Source organism: Conger conger, chromosome 1 (genome assembly GCF_963514075.1).
Source record: "Conger conger chromosome 1, fConCon1.1, whole genome shotgun sequence".
Taxonomy (NCBI): domain Eukaryota; kingdom Metazoa; phylum Chordata; class Actinopteri; order Anguilliformes; family Congridae; genus Conger; species Conger conger.
In genome coordinates, this window is record NC_083760.1 from 76,189,059 (window position 1) to 76,210,606 (window position 21,548).

General features: G+C 45.8%; 1 protein-coding gene across 3 annotated transcripts; it reads right to left on the reverse strand.

Annotated features, from left to right (window-relative positions):
- Positions 1-497: 497 nt before the first annotated feature.
- tuft1a (tuftelin 1a) lies at positions 498-21,312 on the reverse strand. Of its 3 annotated transcripts, XM_061219614.1 has the most exons (13): positions 20,901-21,312; positions 10,764-10,841; positions 9,551-9,652; positions 8,771-8,857; positions 8,543-8,614; positions 8,260-8,349; positions 6,905-7,015; positions 5,846-6,057; positions 4,770-4,875; positions 4,222-4,305; positions 3,973-4,070; positions 3,041-3,118; positions 498-2,396 (listed from the first exon to the last, which is right to left on the reverse strand). In XM_061219614.1, the coding sequence occupies exons 1-12, from the start codon at positions 20,961-20,963 to the stop codon at positions 3,055-3,057; spliced, it is 1,167 nt and encodes a 388-aa protein (XP_061075598.1). In that variant the 5' UTR covers positions 20,964-21,312; the 3' UTR covers positions 498-2,396; positions 3,041-3,054. The 3 variants fall into 3 exon arrangements, with proteins under 3 accessions (XP_061075598.1, XP_061075582.1, XP_061075591.1); XM_061219598.1 differs by lacking the exon at positions 3,041-3,118; XM_061219607.1 differs by having other exon boundaries at positions 498-3,118.
- Positions 21,313-21,548: the final 236 nt, after the last annotated feature.

Genomic DNA, 21,548 nt, shown 5'->3' on the forward strand with positions numbered 1-21,548 from the left:
GATTCATTATGGAATACTGCACATACGGCTCAAAATGGCAGTATTATTTATCTATGTGGAAACTATGAACCCATGTGTTTTGATTATTCATATGAAAGTGGGAAACTGTCAGGTGATCTTATCTCGTCAGCTCTGGGATCTCACCACTAGAGTGTGCCATCAGCTCAGCACTCTAGATGAAGGCACAATGAACCTTTTGATGGGTCCAGGTACAAAAATTGTAACAATATGGCAGCTATATTTGACACTCTCCGTTTCCTGGTTGCTCTGGTAACATGACTACTATCAAGCAGGCTCAGAGGCTCATAGATCATGCAGATTGCTGTTGAGAATTACTGCATATAAAAATGAAGTAAAACGAAATAAATAAAACAATTTATAATTCAACTATACCATTTGAAGACATTTTAGGGCATTCTGAACTGTGGAAATGTCCTTTAAAATGGATCCCAATAAGGATTGCTAGCTACAACACAATAAAGACAGTAAACAGACAATGCATTTTCCCTTAGTTTAAATAAGATTTATTCAAAAACCAAAACATAGAAAGGAACACCAGTCATCGCAAGCACAATAAAAAGTATAGGTTTTCTCTCCACCAAAGTCTTCACAGCAAATGGTATGGAGTTTCCTTCAAGTAAAGCTAACATCTGCTACGGTTATGTACAGTAACAAAGGAAGCAAAAAGAACCAAATAGATGACTGAAAATAAAAAGGGCAAATACTTTGCAGAAAATAAGGACACAGAATATCAAAACATACAAACATAAATATGATAATATACAACTAGTAAATGAAATTCTCTAAGTGAATTATGACAAAATTCTGCTACAAGTGTACACTACACGCTAATTGTCTAATTGTCATCATTCCGAAGGTATTTCATTAGTGTGATAGATCCAGAGAGAAAAGTGGCTTTGCTGTCTGTTCCTATAAGTGCTTCAGTGTGGGTTCTCATCAGCTCGGTCACTGCTGCACTGCACTGGACTGAAAGAGCAGGGGACAAGCCTCCTTCACAAAATGGCAACTCTGTGTATGTAAATGAATGGAAATGAAAGGACATGTCCAGCTATGACGATTTAAATCAGAGCTTAACCTCGATCAGAGCTTAGATCAGACTTAAATCGGTACAACTGTTCAACGTTTACAAAGAAAGGACAGTAGCACAGGGGTGTCAAACTCATATCCTGGAGGGCTGCAGTGTCTGTGCTTCCCGTTCAGTAAGAGGCCAGTTGAAGCCTTGGAAACTGGCTGTGTGGACATTAGGGCCCAGCAGTGGCTTAAGTTAATCAGTTAAGTGCTGGAACACACCAACACCCTACAGTGTGGCCTCCCAACACTGACACTCACTGCCACACAACACCAGTGAGCCAGGCTCTCTATCTGAAGCTGTCTGAGTGGTGAAACCTGGAACACAGAGCCAGAGAGGGCCGGGTGTGAAAATCAGCCCACAGGGAAATGCATCACTGATTCCCGACCTGGTCCCATTGCTGTAGGGACCCTGGTCCTCCCAATGCAATAGGTTAAATAGAGCAGATAACTGTGTCTCTGTGCGCAGCGAGAGCAGTATCACCGTGAGGTGTTCGACTGAGGAAGACGTCTCCCCTGTTCATCATTAAACAGAGTGCATTTCTCTGAGCTCTGTGTTCCACTGTCTCTTGTTTCAGCTCGTCCCTGTGAATGGTCTCATATAATCTTCCCGGTTCTCTCAGCTCAGCTCTACTCCTACGCCATCGGTTAAATCGACCGATCGATTGAATTAACGGGAGTAAATAACGCATTGTGTTTGAGCTGACATTGTTATATCACCAGCGTACTGCTGTGGTCTCTCCCACTTCTCCCCCCCCTGGCAATGACCCAGACCAGACTCCCGAAACCCAATCTTTGTAGTAGCCTGTTAATCAATGACCTGATTTTTCATCCCAGGAAGACTGAACTGAATGAATAGATCCGTCTCCTGGTTCAAGGGGAGGAGCAGCAGCCAGGGCAGGGCCAGCAGTATCCACAGCCCTGAGACACAGACTTTCCTCTGCTGATTCAATGAAGATATTAAGTCCCCGCTACATTACGCGCTAAAGCCCGACTCAGACTGCTTCACTTAAATGGGATGGACTCTGACAGGATATGAGAAAAGACTTTTAAAGAAGAATCTCTGTAAACCGATGCCTACTATGTTCATGTCCGTCCATACCGGTGCCTACACTGATCCCGTACGTAGGCAGAGATGAGGGTGTTCCCGGGGCAGAGGGAGGGTGGGTAATACTCTGAGGTGTTTCTGTGGTGTTTGTGGCCGTCAGCAGGCCTCTCGTCCGCCCGAGGGAGCTCAGGACTTGATCTCGATGACCTTGATGAAGGGCAGAGACTTGTTGCCGTGGTTTGACGGCCGGAGTGGCTTGCTGCGGTCATAAAAAGAAACACAAAGCGTTCAGCGCTCAGCAACGGCACACACAAACAACGACAACCGATATCTTTTTCAAATAATGGGTTCATTCCAATCGCTTATTTTTCATTTTAGTCGCTCCTCTTTTCTCTTTTCCTTGCTCCTTTTTCTACTCCTAGGCCCACCCATCAGGAGAGGATAGAAAAATAAGTGAAAATCGAGAAAAAGTGAATGAGGCAAATGGAATATCATTGCTCCTTCCGATGCCAGGACGAAGCCACGTCAGTTACAGACACGGCAGATACATGGCAGATGGGGAGAGGCGGATCCAATCATGTATACGTCACGCTTTCCGAAAAAATACTTCCGCAAAGGATGCGCTCATGTTTCCTAGCTCAGAGGCAAGATTGAGAGTTCCTAACCTCTACTTCTTGCTCCTTGAAGGAACATTTAACGGTTTGGAATGTCCTTAAAGATGGCGGACCTCAGGAGCAAGGAAAAGAAAAAAGAGGAGAAAAATCCGCGGCTGGAATGAGCCCAATGAGTCTGGTGTCTGTGGGGCAGGGGTGCCGGAATCATTTCAGTGCAGGGGCCAAATATATCCCGAAACCCCCTCTAAAGTCTCAGAGTGGACGGGAGGGCATGCAACGGTCCCATTACCGTACGTGTTGCAATTAGGTAAAAGGTAAGAGTGGGCGGGCCAGTGGCCCCGTGGCCACGCCCTTCCTGGCGCCAGAGCTGTGGGGGAAGAGACCGAGGCTCATGAAGCCCGACCGCACACAGTGAAGAGGCACATGAGAGGCCAGCTGTGTGTGTGTGCCTGTGTGTGAGTGTGTGTGTGTGTGTGTGGCACATGAGAGAGCCAGATGTGTGTGTGTGTGTGTGTGTGGCACATGAGAGCCAGATGTGTGTGTGTGTGTGTGTGTGTGTGGCACATGAGAGCCAGCTGTGTGTGTGTGTGTGTGTGTGTGCGTGTGTGTATGTGTGTGTATGCACATGTGTAGGGGTGTGTTTGTGTGTGTATGCATATGTATGTGTGTATTTGTGTGTATGCACATGTGTATGTGTGTGTTTGTGTGTGTATGCAGGTGTGTGTGTGTGTGTGTGTGTGTATGCACACGTTTGTGTGTGAGGCACATGAGAGAGCCAGCTGTGTGTGTGTGTGTGTGTGTGTGTGTGTGTGTGCGTGAGCGTGTGTGTGCGTGTGTATGTGTGTGTGCATGTGACTGTGTGTGTGTGTGTGTGTGTGTGCACGTGTGTGTCTGTGTGTGTGTGTACGTGTGTGTGTGGGTCTGTGTGTGCGCACGTGTGTTTGTGTGTGTATGCACATGTGTAGGGGTGTGTTTGTGTGTGTATGCACATGTATGTGTGTATGTGTGCGTTTGTGTGTGTATGCAGGTGTGTGTGTGTGTCTGTATGTGTACATGTGTGTGTGCACGTGTGTGTATGTGTGTGTATGCACATGTGTAGGGGTGTGTTTGTGTGTGTATGCACACGTATGTGTGTATGTGTGCGTTTGTGTGTGTATGCAGGTGTGTGTGTGTGTGTGTGTGTATGCACACGTTCGTGTGTGCATGTGTGTGCGTTTTTACCTGTACACGATCTGTGGGCTACGCTCTGCAGAGGACTGATTGGCGTTGGGCCTCTGACCCCCGAGGAAGTAATCCATCTGGTCATGCAGCTCTCTGTTCTGAAGGGAGGACACCAAACACGAGGTCAGAGTTCACCCAGGCAGACAGAACACCCAGGAAAACACAGAGCGATAGAGAGAGGAGGGAGAGAGAAGGAGAGAGAGAGCACCAGGAGCCACGGCTACACTGGCAGACCAAACAGACACGTACCTCTGCCTCCAGGTAAGCCACCCTCTCCTCAAGCTCCCGGATCATGTGGTCTCTCTCCTGGATCACCGTCCGCGAATTCTCCAGCTGCGTAAACGCACACACACGCACAGCGGGGAGCATGTCACACACTGACCTCAAACACACTTTCACACACTAATCAATTATTGAACATGGAATCAGGATGCAGCTCATAATAATTTATTAAAACGGGACACTGATATTTATTACTGTGCCTGATATGGACTTCAAAGCCCATTTGAGTAAGTGCTGGGGGCTCATCACAACTGAAATATTTCCTCCTCATAACCCCCTGCTTAGGTCCCTTATACTAGGGCTGCCCAACCCTATTCCTGGGAGTCTACTGTCTACCGTTTCACTCCAACCCGAACAAACCCGACACACCTAATTTAACAGCTAGTGATCTCCGTGAGCTGCTAACGAGTAGAATCCGGTGTGCTAAATTACGGTCGAAATGAAAACCGACAGGATGGTAGACCTCCAGGAACCGGGAAGGGAGAGCTTCCGTGTTTTAACCCTCCCTCTCTCACCTGTTCGATCATGTGGCGGACTTTCCTCTGCTGGCTCTTCAGCATGTCGTCCAGGTGATGGATCTTCTCCTTCATGATGGCCAGCTCTTTCTCCAGCTGCTCTGACCTGCGAGACAGCAGCACCGCCTCTCGTTACACTCACTGAAGGGACACACTGTACCGTCACTGAGCAAGCACACTGGTCAATGCACAACTGCGGCCTGTAGCGTAGTGGTTAAGGTAAAGGACTGGGACACGCATGGTTGGTGGTTCTAATCCCGGTGTAGCCACAATAAGATCCGCAAAGCCGTTGGGCCCTTGAGCAAGGCCCTTAACCCTGCATTGCTCCAGGGGAGGATTGTCTCCTGCTTAGTCTCATGAACCGTACGTCGCTCTGGATAAGAGCGTCTGCCAAAATGCCAATAATGTAAACAACTCACATTAGCGCTATACTTAAACCTAAAATGATCATTCAGCGTGTATGCCTGATTAACTACATGTTAAGATACCTGTTTCATAGGTATTTGAGAATACACTCAATGTAATGTGTTTTGTTTGACATCTCAGCTTCCTGAGATGGCCTTTAGCAGTGATGATTATGGTGCAGAGTTAAATGGAGTAATGGAGAGAGAGACCGTGTGATAGAGAGACCGTGTGATGGAGAGAGACACTGTGTGATAGAGAGACCGTGTGATGAAGAGAGAGACTGTGGGATAGAGAGACCATGTGATGGAGAGAGACTGTGTGATAGAGAGACCATGTGATGGAGAGAGAGACTGTTAGGGGGAGAGAGACCGTGTGATGGAGAGAGAGACTGTGTTAGGGGGAGAGAGACCGTGTGATGGAGAGAGAGACTGTGTGATGGAGAGAGAGACTGTTAGGGGGAGAAAGACTGTGTGATGAGAGAGAGACCGTGTGATGAGAGAGACTGTGTGATGGAGAGACTGTGATAGAGAGAGACTGTGTTAGGGGGAGAGAGACTGTGTTCAGGGGAGAGAGACTGTGATAGAGAGAGACTGTGTTAGGGGGAGAGAGACCGTGTGTCGGGAGAGCTGTGGCTGTTCTGATGAGCCGCGCCTCCATCAGCACCTCCTCACCTCTGGGACTCCTCCTTGTGTTCCCGCAGGTGCAGCAGCTCCTCCTCGCTGTTCCTCATCTTCTCCTGCAGGGCGGCGCTCTCCTGCTGCATGCCACTCAGCAGCCGCTGCAGCTCCTCGATTCGCCGGTCCCGAGACTCCACCCCCTCCTCCGCCCGCACCAACCGCTCCCCCTGCTCACTCAGCTGCTGCCTGTACTGACCACTCTCAGCCTGGGAGAGAGAGAGAGAGGAGTCAGCACTGCACACACACACGCACGCACGCACGCGCGCACGCACACACACACACAAACACGCGCGCACACACACACACACACACACACACTGCCTGTACTGACCACTCTCAGCTTGGGAGAGAGAGAGGAGTCAGCACTGCACACACACACACACACACACACGCGCACGCACACGCACACACGCACACACAGACACACACGCACACACACACAGCCTGTACTGACCACTCTCAGCCTGGGAGAGAGAGAGGAGTCAGCACTGCACACACGCGCACGCACGCACGCACGCACGCACGCACGCACGCACGCACGCACGCACACACACACACACACTGCCTGTACTGACCACTCTCAGCCTGGGAGAGAGAAGAGTCAGTACTGTAAACACACACACACGCACACTCACACACCCCTATATAATCCTGGCCCAGCAGACACACCCACAAACGCACACATCTGCAGTATCTTAACTGCCAGTCATCACACAAGCACACACACACATCCTATAAAAGTCCACAATTACACAAGGGAGGCGAGAGACAGGAAGGGAGCTACGCAGAATGATTAGCATGAAGTACCACTTCATACCAAGCTAATATAAAAATGACTTTAAACGTCTCCATAGAACTGCCGACACTAGTTTATCCCGCACACATTTACTACTGAATACAATATGAAATCACACCGTCACACTCTTTTCAGACAGAAAGAGGGCGAATAGGAAGAGATGGACTCATACATGGGACGTGAGAGTAAAACACAAGCCTGACAGTGGAAGCGATGGGAGAATGTGATGTAAGAGTGCAGACACGCTGAGCACTCACCTGCAGCCGCTCCCTGTCCTCCTGGTGCCTCCTCTCTGCCTCCTGGAGCTGCCCGTATAACCGCTTACTCACCTCCCTCAGACGGGCACTCTCCTGCTCATCCTCCCAGTCCTGAGAGAGAGGGAGACAGAGAGGCAGGGAGGGGAAGGAGGGGAAGGAGGGGAAGGAAGAAGAGGAGAGAGAGAGAGAGAGAGAGAGGGGGGAGGGAGAGGCAGGGAGAGGGGGAGGGGGGAGGGGTAGAGAGACAGGGAGAGGAGGTTGAGGGAGGGACAGAGGTAGAGAGAGGGAGAAGGGGAGAGGGAGTGAAAGAGAAGAGGGGAGAGAGGGAGAAGGGGAGAGGGAGTGAAAGAGAAGAGGGGGAGAGAGAGGGAGAAGGGGAGAGGGAGTGAAAGAGAAGAGGAGGAGAGAGGGAGAAGGGGAGAGGGAGTGAAAGAGAAGAGGGGGAGAGAGAGGGAGAAGGGGAGAGGGAGTGAAAGAGAAGAGGGGGAGAGAGAGGGAGAAGGGGAGAGGGAGTGAAAGAGGAGAGGGGGAGAAAGAGGGAGTGAGACAAAGAGAGGAGAAGAGAAAAGGAAAGAGAGAGGGGGAAGGGAAAGAGAGAGGGAGGCAGAGAGGAGAAAGAGAGTGAAATAGAGAAAGAAAGGGGGAAGGAGACAGGGGGGGAGCAGACATCCGGTGAGGGGGTAGGTGGGATATGGAGAAGAACGAATTGAGACCTTTGTACTGATACCCTATTGCAGAGATCAATGCATAGATCAATAACTATACAAACCATCACACCCATGTTTTACTTTTCCCCAACACAGGAACCATATAGAAATATTAATCTGTGGTTCCATTGAATCATTTTTACAGTTGCATCTGACAGTTATTTAATTTGTCAGCCACTGCTACTGACTGATCCCAGCTCCACTGTAAACCTTTAATTTGTTTCTTCACTTAAAAACTGAGAGTGAGAGAGAGTATATCAGGTACAGGGTGTGGCCGGGACCAAGTGCGTCACTGTGGGTGTTCTTTGTACTGCTGTTCTCTCCGATTTTCCAGCCCAGGCACAAGTATTTCCGGAACATTCCATTTGTTCTAATGTTTCCTTCACATTTCAAAATGGTGTAATGTGACTAATACCTGCAGCCCAAGCAGCATTTTAATGAAGTCGCTCCCAGCCCTGCGCCTCAAGGCCTATCGCCTTACCTCACTGGGGCGTCTGCATTGTGCCAGTGGAAACGTGATACATGTGCGAGAGGCAGCCAGGGCTTCTGTGTGAGTGCCTGAGTTCCTGTGTGCATGCACCGCTCCCGCATCCCACAGTCTGTGATGATGACAGCGCACGTGCAAACAAGCCATGAAGAATGGCTCACCTGCTCTTCTGCAGCAGCGCTGTCGTCCTTCTGACTGGACGCCGGGGGCTGACTGCTCGCCACATGGACTGTGTAGCCATTGGGTGGGAACTTAAGAGACACAGGGTAGGGAGGACATTTGTTAGGAAATGACAAAGCAGACAGGACAAATACAGCACGTCTAACCATGGATGAGAACACACACATATATATACACACGTGCATACACACACACATGTACACACACACACACACACACGTGTGCACGCACAGACACACACACACAGGACACACACACTCCTACCTTCTGCTCTCCGTTGTTGTTATTGTTCCTCGCTGCCATAACCTCCCTCAGGGTTTTCAGACAGTACCTGACCTGGATGGAGAGACACAACAGAGTTACACTGGAGCGAAGAGGAGAGACAGAGAGAAGAGAAAGAGAAGAAGGAGTAAGGGAAAGAATGCTGGAGAAATGAAAGGAAGGACAGAGAGACAGTGGGAGGACGGAGGAGAGAAGGGGAGGCGCACTGACCTCCTGTATCTGAGAGACTTCATCCGTCAACATCTTCAGGTTTTGCTGGTCTCTGGCCTGCTCCTTCTTACGCCCCTCCAGGTACACCTGTGTCACATGGTGTCCAGTACAAGGTAAGTACCACATACATCCAAGTATGCACACTATACGCCTGCTACACACGTCCACACTATACTAACACACTCACAAACCATCTCTACTGCAAAACCCTTTCACTCACTTACACTCACGCTCTCGTTCGATCTCTCACTCTCTCTCACTCTCAAACTCTCTCACTCTCTCTTATTCACTCACTCACACACACTCACTCACCATCTCACTCGTTCACTCTCTCACACACTCTCTCTCTCACTCACTCACTCACTCTCTTATTCACTCACACACACTCTCTCACTCACTCTCACTCTCTCACTCACACACACTCTCACTCTCTCACTCACACTCACTCTCTCATTCTCTCACTCACTGACTCACTCTCACTTTCTCATTCTCTCACTCACTCTCACTCACACTCTCACTCACTCTCACTCACTCACTCACAGACTCACTCTCTCACTCACTCACTCACTCACTCACAGACTCACTCACACACTCACTCACTCACTCACTCACTCTCACTCACTCTCACTCACACACTCACACACTCACTCTCTCACTCACTCACAGACTCACTCACACACTCACTCACTCACTCACTCACTCACAGACTCACTCACACACTCACTCACACACTCACTCACTCACTCACTCACTCTCACTCACTCATTCTCTCACTCTCACCTTTATGATCTCGACCTTTTCTTCCGTTGGTCTGATGGAATCAAACTTCACTGGCTGCCTCTCGCTGGAGGGCTGCACCAATGCAAACGCTCGGCCAATCGGCTGCATCAGTGAGAAATTCAGCCAATTAACCAGCATGCACATATAATCAACTCACTGCACACAACCACAGCATAAACACATTATATAACACCAGCAAAAGGACTTTAAATCATTTAGTTTTTTAGTAGGTCAGTTTTACACAAATTCACTGAACATGTAAACTGTATAAACTAAACAGTATTAACATTATCTTGAAAGGCAGTACCCTAACAGTCTCTGGTTGTTATGTAAATGTGCAGTTATGCAGTTTTCCTCTCAAACCAGTCCCAGACTTCTGCCGATTAAGCTGCTTTGTGTGAGATGCTGACATTCTGACAGTTAACACGCCGGGGGGAACAGATGATCGTGGCACTTCTGAACAGAAAGAGTATTCAAGAGACCTGATTAGTCGCAACCTCAGGCCGAAAACTCCCACGGCAGATTGTGTGATTCAGTAAGAGCTAATTCAGGCCTAATTCAGGTGATATGTCCTGGCCCTCATGATCCTGAGTAACTGTTCTTTTTTTATTTTCTCCCACACTAAAATAACGCAACTGTCACAATTTGCGGCTCCATATCAGCTCTTGCGCTGATGGCAAATGTGATAAAAATATTAATTTCTCTACATGTGGCTCACACAACCAATTCCGTTTTCTTAGCGCATTGACTTGACAATTAGTTCCTTCCATATTAATCACAATTCTGTTTTAACAACACTTAAAAGTTAACATGTTCTGAAGTCTCGATTTATATTATTACATTACTGGCATTTGGCAGACGCTCTTATCCAGAGCGACGTACAGTTGATGAGACTAAGCAGCAGACAATCCTCCCCTGGAGCAATGCAGGGTTAAGGGCCTTGCTCAAGGACCCAACGGCTGTGCGGATCTTATTGTGGCTACACCGGGATTAGAACCACCGACCTTGCGTGTCCCAGTCATTTACCTTAACCACTACGCTACAGGCCGCCCTATTTAGGTATTGTTTCTCAGCGTGTGATTTCATCCTTGATAAGGGTACTCCTGCACGACAACAACAATAACAATCACCATCAAGCTCATGATTCAGGTAGCATTGTGCAGCTGTAAAGTCCCTGCTGGCTCTGTTGTGTGCGCACGGGCGGGGTGGGTACCTTGCTCCTGGGCTGGGCCGGGGTCCGATGCTGCTGGTTCTGCTCGTGTAGAGTCAGCCTGAGCCTCCTGCAGTGGTCCTGAAGCACAAGGGACAAAGCCAGACGAGGTCAGGGAGGCAAGGCTCTGAGACGGGAACGGAGGAGAGACGCAGAAGGAGAGACGCAGAAGAAGAGAGCAGAGCGAAGGAGAGGGAGAAGTGAAGGGAGGAAGTAATGTGCACCGTGGGACAGGGATGGAGGGAGGGAAGGAAAGGAGGAGAAAGAGTATGGGGGGCCAGTTTGCAATGAAAATGAATGGAGATTTGGGGGGGGGCGGGGGGGGGGGGGGGGGTGTTCACCATGCCTCAGAGGCAGTGTCCCTCCATTTAAATGAAGGCCTACAGATATGTAAATTGGACAGAATAAATTCTACATTTAAATTTTGGAAGAAACTAATGGAAAGAAGTAGTCAAATAGTCATAACCGGCCCAGTGGAAACAGGACAGAAAGCCCTCTTGGCTCCGTGTCAGCTGTTATAGATTTGTTTCTATAGCAACACAAATATGGGAGTGCAGGTAGCTGCTCACAATGGCGAACGCAGACATGGCGGTGGTGCTGCGGTTTCGGTGGAGTTGGGCAAGGCGGGGCGGAGCGGGAAGCTCTGGGCCGTTACTGCACAGCCACTGTGGACTCTGGAGTCTCCACCCTATAGAGCTCAACTGCCTGACCGTGTGGTTACACACACACACGGACACACGGACACACACACACACACATACATACCCACACACACACACATACCCCCACACACACACACACACACACCCACACGGACACACGGACACACACAAATACACACACACACACACACACACACCCACCCACACATGCATGAATGCACACACTTGCAGGCTCTTGTTTTAGAGGTTTGATGTCTATCACATATGCATATGTATTTGTTTTGACACACACTGTTATCTGTTATCTCTCATTACTCTGGAAGTTAATCTGTTCTAGTCACATATTTAGAGGAAATATTGGAAATTCCTGGAATGGGTAACAGATGAAAAGGTGTGATAAGATAAGTGTGTGTCTGATAATAAGATCCAGACATTCATCATACCATGTATCATAAGTCATACTTACACATACAGAAGAGACAATGGTATTTATAAATAGCCTATTTATAAAAGGGCTCGATTAAATAGCTTAAAAAGCTTGAGAAGGCAGTTTACCGAACACACATTCGCACTTGAGCGCGCGCAGTGTGCAGAGGAATGAATAAGTAAACAAGGGCCCAGACGGTTTGAATTCCATGTTATGTAATCCCCGGCCCTCCCCTCTCTCCCTCTTTCTTTCTCACCGAGCCGGTTGAATACCCCCATGCCCCCACCTCACAGTGGGGGTCTCTGTCTGGGCAGGAGGGTGTAGACAGAGTGACTCATGGGAAGTGTGTGTGTACAGGGGGGAGGGGGGCACAACCAGGTGTACTGTCCCTGAAGGAGGGGGGAAGGGGGGGGGGGGGGAATGCTTTGTGAACTTCTGGTGAATATTATTGTATCAAGACTGGGAAGTTCACCTGGCAGCCCTGTATGAGTGTGTATGAGTGCGTGTGTGCGTGTGTGTGTGCATGCTTGTGTTTATGTGAATGAACTCATAAATATCTCAGCTCTCCGGGCAAAAATGCGATATCACTGTGATATATTTCCACGCATGGGATGATGTTCACGCCATTACAGCCAAGACCTGCGAGAAGAGCAATCAAAACCCACATTGAAAACAGGACTGCGATAATGATCATGGCAGTGAAATCTGACCGTTCTGAACCATACATCTAACAGTGTTCACTTTCTCCCAGTGTTGACACACAGTAAAGCCGAACAGGCATTTAGAGTTAGTGAACAGATAAGAGGCATTCTTGGCATAACTTGGCCGTCCTTGACAACTGTTCTGGCTCAGAGGGCCGCAGTGGCACTCAGTCACAGAGCAACTCAGCCCAAACGTCCACAGACACATGGCCAGCAGGCAGCGAAGGACTTACAAAGCACAGCAAAACTTACTCTCATTCACAAACTCTCCTGGAGAGAAACAGTACCCACACTGCTCCCATTCTCCACGGACAATGCTGGGTAATTGCCCTGCATGCTAATGAGGACGGACCTGATATGAGTTTGATTTAAAATTCAGAAATGATAATCTATGTTTATTAGAACACGCACAAACTAACTTAGAATATTCTCACACTAATTCACTTCATGTGGCTTAACACTCATTCACGTCCCAGAATGCACTGCGCAATTGATCTGTGCTAGCCTTGTTCTGAGATGCAGATGTAGGATAAACAGAAAACCAGTGCATTCTGGACAATGGAGGCATAAAATCAGTCAGTTAATGATTTGACAGGATAGCCACCTCTTCATGATGTGAAGCTATAAATCAAGAGTCTGTTCACTGCGCTGGCACAAGAGAGACAAAATGTCACATGACCACATCACAGGGTGTGAATTCTGTGGAAGTGGAATTTTTCCCCAGTACAAAACCGGTTTCTTGCATGTTAATATGCATAATAATAAATCAAGAGGGAATCAAATGGAGCAACATATTGCAACATATTATCTTCACAATGACTAGGCGACTCAAAGCTTGAACCAGTGGTTAAATGCTACCGTTTCTCCCCAGCAGGACATGTGTATTCACAAAGCCTCGGTCTGGCATTGCCCCTTTCTGCATGGGTTTCCTCTACACCCCGAAAGCCCCCGGTGGCGTCCATGTTCCCCTACGCTCTCATTCACTCTTAATCCGCCCTCTCTCTCGCCGCCTCCCATGGTGCACTGGGCCCGGCCGCTCAGGTTAATGGAAACGGACCCAGGCCCATTACTCTGCTAGTGCCCTGTGCAAACCGCTGTCAGGGGAATATACAGGGGAATGAACAAAACAAAACATTTCACTTCAGGAAATGTGTTTGTTAGAAGTGCTGTACAGTCATCCTGGAAAAGTCTCTCCGTAAAGCTCCCTAAAGCACCCACACAAACACAGACACACACGCACGGACACACAAACACATGCACAGAAAAAAGCACTGAAAATTTACATCTACAGATTAACAAATGCAGGGCACTTGTTTTCAGGGTCTTTGAGTACACTTTGTGGTCAGCACACATGCGGTGATGGACTTAGCTCACTATTACCAGCCCAGCCCAAACACTGGGATCTTCGAGTAGCTGCCTGTTTCTGTGGCCTGTGCCAGAGCACATGGTCATGATCTTATCTGATATGAGTGTGCGTGAATTAGACTACCCACAGACAAAACACCAGGCAAAACAGCACCAGGCCCATGCACCATACTCTCTCACAGACAAAACAGTGGCAGTCACAGCAACAGAAAGCATTACGTTACCAGATTCTCTCAGACAAAACTCACTCAGCCTCACGGGCGTGGCACATATGCTGCACCTGCACATTCATACTCACACTCACATACAGTACACTGTAATAAAGACCCTCACATACAGTACACACTAATAAAGACCCTGACATACAGTACACACTAATAAAGACCAGGGAAGATTGTGGAGGTCTTTCCATTACACAGTGCATTGATAGTGAAATTTAACAGTCCCAGGCTAATACGACATTCATTTGATACTCCGGGTTTCACAATGTAGATATCCTTCTTACACTACAAAGAAGGTTCCTGTGTTTCTTAAAATAAAAAATGAATCAACGTTAACTGCTGACGTCAGCTTATAACATGTAATAAACTGCGCAGGAGTCCATCGGCGATAACCACAGTGTCACGCCATAACAGGCGGACCTTTCGGTTAACATTTAACCAAAAGCGCTTTACAACAAAGTCACGGAAGCTCATTCCTCTCCCTAATCTACAACTCATTAACTTCACACCTGACGATCATTGACAGCACTCTGTTCCTCGCATACATGTCCTCAGCTGATAATGTTCAAACGAAGTTTGCCTTATTCAAATCTCCCCTCCCTGCAGGACCATAACCTTTACACCTCACGCAAAACACAGACACTCGTAGCAGCCATGCAGGAAGCAACACCGCTGTTGTATCACCTACGCTGATCACATACAAAACACACTATGACACAATCCATCCAATGGCACACAAAATCTGACACTTTAACTATTGACTGTAAATAGTGTTCCAGTTTACCTGTCAGCACGCAGCTGCCTCAGTGTAACAGGGTTTGAGTCGATGCAAAACTCCTCTGCTGTTTTCCATACAAGAGTGTCCGCCCTCCCTCCCCAACCCAACCCAAAGCAGCATTTCAGCACTTCAAATGCCGCTCCGCACCTCACCCTTAGGGAGTCTCAGATAGAGGGCCCAGCTACGGGGCGATAATCCAAACACAACGAGCTCGGTTTAAACGATTAACACCCGCGTGTCATCATCTGGGCCGAGGCCTGGGGGTGAATATTTGTGATTAAAATCTCTGGCGGTACACTTTAAAGGTAGGGGACAGCGCGGATGCTCTGGCACCACTGTGCTACCAGTTTCAGGTGCATAATGACCGTTCATTTCAACACCTGGAACAAGATGTCCCCTCACAGAACAGTGTATGTGTGCGTGTGTGTGTGTGTGTGTGTGTGTGTGCGTGAGTGTGTGTGTGAGTGTGTGTGTGTGTGTGAGTGTGTGTATGTCTGTCTGTGAGTGTGTGTGTCAGTGTGTGTGTGAGTGTGTGTCTGTGTGTGAGTGTGTGTGTGCGCGTGTGTGAGTGTGTGTGAGAGTGAGTGAGTGTGTGTGTTTGTGTTCAAGTGTGTGTCAGTGTGTGTGTGTAAGTGTGAGTGTGTGTGAGTGTGTGTGTGTGAGTGTGTGTGTGTGTGTGTGTGTGTGTGTGCGTGTAAACAGAGACAGAGTTAGAGTAAATGCTATGTCAACATTTACAGAACTGTTAGAAGGTGGTATAATTTCACCTGTCACTCTCAGAGGACGTGTGAGATGGAATCTCAGATTTAAGAGGAGCACTGCTGCCTGACACTTGAGCAAAACACCTTACTGCACCTCGCCAAGCAAACCTTTCCCTCCTTATTATGCAATTATTACTGGCCTGTCAAAATAATGATGATGTAACTCAGATGTCAGTAACAGACTATACTCTTCAGTTAAGCGAAGGTTACATCAACATGAAAAGTATTCAGTTCTGTCACTTCCAACAAGAAGCAACAAGGTGACATGCGTCAGGCCAGGCCATCGTGATTAATGAATAAGTGTTATACAACAGACCACTGTCCTGTCGAGTACAATGCAAATAAAAACGACCTGTTCAGTCCGCAGAGTACACACACAGTTTAACAAACACAGAGTTGTGCAGAATAAACAGAGCTCAGATTAGAAGGAAGGAAGGAGGGAGGGAGGGATAAAGGGTTGCCCAGGTTACCGGTAGGTACAGGGGTCAAGGGGATTACATCTAATAATGAACTTCAGATGTGAGTTCTGTAGATGGATGTGTGTACTGTGTGAGTTTGAGAGATTGTTTGCTGCTTGATCCTATGACAAATGGTATGCTTTAGGGTTGCAGGCTCAGTAGATTAGGAAAGATTTACCTTTCACATGTGTGTGTGTGTGTGTGTATGTGTGTGAATGTGTGTTTGTGAGTACTTACGGCAAGCATGTGTGCACTAGATTTTTTATGTTAGTTCATCTATCTGTGACTGTGGATGTGTGCAAACACACCAGCACACTGACGTATGTGTGGGACTGAGGGTGTTTTTTGGCTCTAAATCTAGTATGAGCTCTGAATTCTGAATGAGCAAACCCTCACATAGGCTACTTCCAGTTTTTTGAGGGTTTGGAATAACCTGGCAAATCTGTTGTAAATGTACGAGAACCTCTCATAATCGTCCTGTCTGTAGAACAACCGTATCTCCTCCAGTGACCTCCTCTACTTTTAGAGGTCAAACAGGGCGGAAGCCCACTCAATAGACACAGATGCCAGTACGACCCTCTGTTCTCCTGTGACCACCCATCACTGTCTGCGGCTGCGGCCCCTTTCTACCAGAGGGAACACAGAACGGGAGACGTGACACTGAAACAGGACAGCGTGCTGGACACGGGCCTCTAATCTACGATAAGAAGGGCGGCTCACGCTGTACACACAGCTAATCTGCCCATGATTACAGAGCATTCCTGTGGCTAACATGACTACTTATGACAAAGCAAAAATATACACCTGTGATATACCTCGGATATACACTCATTGGCCACTTCATTAGGTAGAACTGCACACCAGTCCTTTAATGAAAATGTATATCTATCTATCTATATCATGTGGCAGCAACTCAATGCATAAAAGCACGCAGACATGGTCGAGAGGTTCAGTTGCTGTTCAGACCAAACATCAGAATGGGGAAGAAATGTGATCAGTGACTTTGACCGCGGAATGATTGTTGGTGCCAGACAGGGTGGTTTCAGTGTCTCAGAAACTGCTGATCTCCTGGGATTTTCATGCACAACAGTCTCTAGAGTTTAAAGAGAACGCTGCAAAAAACAAACAAAAGAAAATCCAGTGAGCAGCACTGGGCAAAAACACCTTGTTACTCAGAGGGCCACAGTAACTCAAATAACAACGTATTACATAGCATCTCTGAAAACACAACACGTCCAACCTTCAAGTGTATGTGCTACAACAGCAGAAGACCAATAAGTCCAATTAATACCTACCAGTAATAAAGTGGTCACTGTGTGTATGTGTGTGTTGGCCATGTAGATCGCTTAATTTCAGCATTTTCAACTTCTACTTTGAGTCAATGAATGACTGAGTATCTGAATAAGTGTGTGTGAGTGTGTGCGAGATAAGCATAAAGAGGTCTATATGTCCGAGAGAGACGGATAAAGTGTAGTTCCAACACTGTGCAGGGCAGAGTTCAGCACCATGGGCTTAGGCAGCTATGAAACTTTGCATAGCTGGTAATCGAGATGACTAATGATAGCCTCTAACCTTTACAAGAAAGTTTATTGTAAAACTAAAACAGCTGGCCAAGTTTGAATACGATATGTTCTCTGTAATGATATGAGTTGTAGCTAACATTTCCAAAGATATAATTGTTCCCTTACATAATACATAATGGCTTTCTTGGTTGCCATTGGACATTTTTAAGTGAAAGACATATACCTTTAATTTAGGACTGAAGGACAATGAATGTAATTTAAATAAAAGTAACTTACAAATAGTTTGAGTCTTTAATTTATGATGACATTTCCCTTTAATATAAACAGGATAATAAGCTGTGCTAGAGCATGGTAGTTAAGCTGAATAGCTTCAGTTAAAAACCCAGCTGTATAATGGGTTGTACGTAAAGAGAAATGGCAGCTGAGTGACTCACATTGGAAAAGAGTGTCTGCTAAATACCTCATGCGTTTAACAGTTCACTTCCCGATAGCTGTGCGTATGACACCTTGGTTCAGAACATAATGTTATGGTTCAGTGCAGTAAAGTTCCATGCCCATGACCAAAACATGACCAGAACATGAACTCATGAAAACCTGCTCCCTTAAGACTGAAACACAAAGGTTTCCATTCCAGAGGATGGTAAGGAATGTTGCCATTTTCAGACAGTTGATCCTCCTCCCTCCAGCACTGCAACAAAAGCTACCTGACATAGAACTGACCTCAATAAATCAGCCCATTAAATATTTTACATAACTAACTGTGACAACGGAGCCACCTGTAACAAAACTGAAAAGCCCCATCTCCCCATTACTTAACCTCACAGTAAAACTTTCTGTGTTACTCATGCAGAGTTTCAGTAAAATAGAGCCCAAATGTACGATCACGAGTTTATTTAGCAGATAATATCCACAGATCATTTCGGACCAGACTCAAAATATAAAATACATGAAGAGATAAAGTTGTAAACATTACTCCCAGCCTGGGCTCATGCCCATCATACAAATGTAATCCAAGTTATGTATCGCGTTATATAACTAATTGGATCGTCCAAAATACCAACAAAGGAGTATTGACACATCAGTAAATATCAAGAAAGAAAACATTATTACATCATCACAAAATACACTGTAGCTTCTGTTTGTACTAGGTAATACCTCTTATTCAGTAAATGTAACTGAATTGAACAACATGTGATCTAAAGAAAGATAACGTTAGGTAACGCAAGGTATGTGCCCAAAGTCTCGGTTTTACCTACTAACAAAACCCCACAAAAACAGTATTCTATCTAAAGAACAGTACTGGGCATATCATTATTCAAAGGACCGAAAAACAAGGACCAACAACACCCATGCCTACTAATTACAGCATACTAACATCTCCACAAATATACGGTCAAGCAATTACAAATCCCAAGTTATGCTGTATACAGTCAAGTGATCGGTGTCAAACCAATTCTAAAGTGAGTTTATATGTGACTGACTGGGACTAAATGAACTCTAGATTGCAGACTGTTCATCTGTGAATGTTGTGCCATATTTAACAAAACATAGTTTTGTGCTGATTGTTTAATTCAGATGTTTTCATTTGTCTCATTCCATAAGAAACCTATTTTTGGCAAGCACATAGTGATGTTTATAGGAATAATAAACGTTTCCCTCTCACGGCCCGAAAATACAAATTAAAGAGCAGACCCATAAAAAAGGCAAAAACGTTTGTCTTCCAGATAAATTAATAAATGCAAGTCTTAGTTTGCTTCGCAAACACAAGAGGATGAATTATTTTAGGGCATTGCTTCATTTGTCAGACTGTGAGGAAAAAAAAAAACATTCACATTTATTTGCAAGTCAAATTAAGAACAAATGTTGATTGAATCCAGATATTAAAAAAACACATTAATAAAACTAGCATATATACATATCAGCTATATCTGGCATTATAATAGTGAAGTATTAAAAATAATCTAAAATCCAAAATCATTGAAAATGGGAAGTTTTCACTACGAGGCTACAGGTTGTTAAATACCTTTTGTTCTACGGACAAGTTCAAGGGAATCATTTTAAAGCCCTAAATTTACAATCGCACGAGTTCACAAAGTCGTCGACCACTCATGTATGTAATTCTAAAAGATTAAAAGATTATTATAAAGATGATCTTGGCAGTGTGCGGCCAATGCGGTGTCTCCAGCTGGTCTTTGTGTATTTTTTCGTCCAATGTGTAGCCTACTGACACACCTACCATTCTCTGAGAGTTCAAATATATTTTGCAAGAACCATTGTTTTGCAACAACCATTTGTGTACCTTGTTTACATTACATTTATGGCATTTGGCATCTTATCCTTGTGAACAAAATATATTTTATGACCACATATTAATGAATGACAGACGAACTGTGAATCTTGGGATGGTAGGGCGCTGCAACAGGGTCAGAAGGAAATACCCGAATCAATAATTACAAATACCGGGTGCAGAAATGAAGCTCTCGAAATTGGGCAAAATGCAACTGAAATGGAACAAGGCGCCGTCTTATAATGTGTTTTAATGCACCCTTAAGCGATTACTTGAGTCATACAAACTATTGTGGTATGGCATGAATACATGACAGATATCGCCTAATACCATAATTACTATAAAGCAAAATTTGGTTTTGAGTGGTTGTAACATTTGGACGAAACAAATATGTTGGTTTGCAATAAGGCTAATTTGTGATTTAGCTGACGCTTTGATCCAAAACGAACTACAGTTAACTAGGCTCAAGTTATTTCAACAAGGTCCATCGCTGCGAATTTAATGTCTGTCAGGCTGTTCCACAACAACAGGTTCCAGAAACCTCCGATGCCTGCTGTGCAGTTACAGAGCATATACCGAGCGGCCGAAACCACTGACATTCAGGACTTCACCTAGCCTACCAACGATCCAGTCTGGCAGATAATAATAAGCATAATAAAACAAGTTTAAATGGGATTATTTATTTATGTATACATTTTAGCATATATCAGTTGTGTATTAAACAAAGTAAGTTATTTTTTTGCTAATAGTTCCTCATATATTTAGACAGATCGAAACTTTCCTTTCCTCTCATGTCTGTTCAAGCATCCCCATTGGCTGTCTCTGTACAAATGAAAGGTAAAAATGCTTCGGTTTTATTTCTATAGGAGATACCATCGTTATTCTGGCCATCACCAGAAACATAATGCAACTTTAACTAACAACAGTCCGGCGGTCCAATGAACTAGTCAAACTCACCTTAGCTTTATCGTCCGTTCTGACGTCGTCAAAAGTACACATGCTCCGAGTTATCCCGTTCATCTTCCCGTTCGAAATGAATGAATTTATAAATAAAGAATATATAATAAATATGCTATCAATAAATATCAATTTAGTTTCTCAGTCTTCCGGTTAAATGCCTTCAAATGTATAATCTACGTTAGTTAACTACTAAATAATTACTTTGCTTTGTATTGTCACAAGAGCTATAGGCTATATATACTTTTCGTTCGGTTGATTAAATTCTGCAGTCGATGTAGCCCACTGCGGCTTTTGCTTGGATTTAGCCTATTCTCAATTGGAAATGAGGCTAATACTACTGAAGTTGAACGGTGAACGGATCCTGCCAATTCCCTCCCCTTTAGCTTTCTCTCTCCTCACGTCACGCCAGTACAACAACTAAACTTGTCTGAGAAAACTCGTGACCTCACCGCCAAAGCAGCTGCCTCCCGGCACTCCCCGCGAGAGCGACCTATCCTCCTCCCCCGCGAGTACTTTTGCAAATATAATTGCGTCAAACCGAGAAAATTAGGCAACGAGCTAACGGAAAGGGGCTGGGAAATATTGCACTTCAGCTATATATATATATATATATATATATATATATATATATATATATATATATAA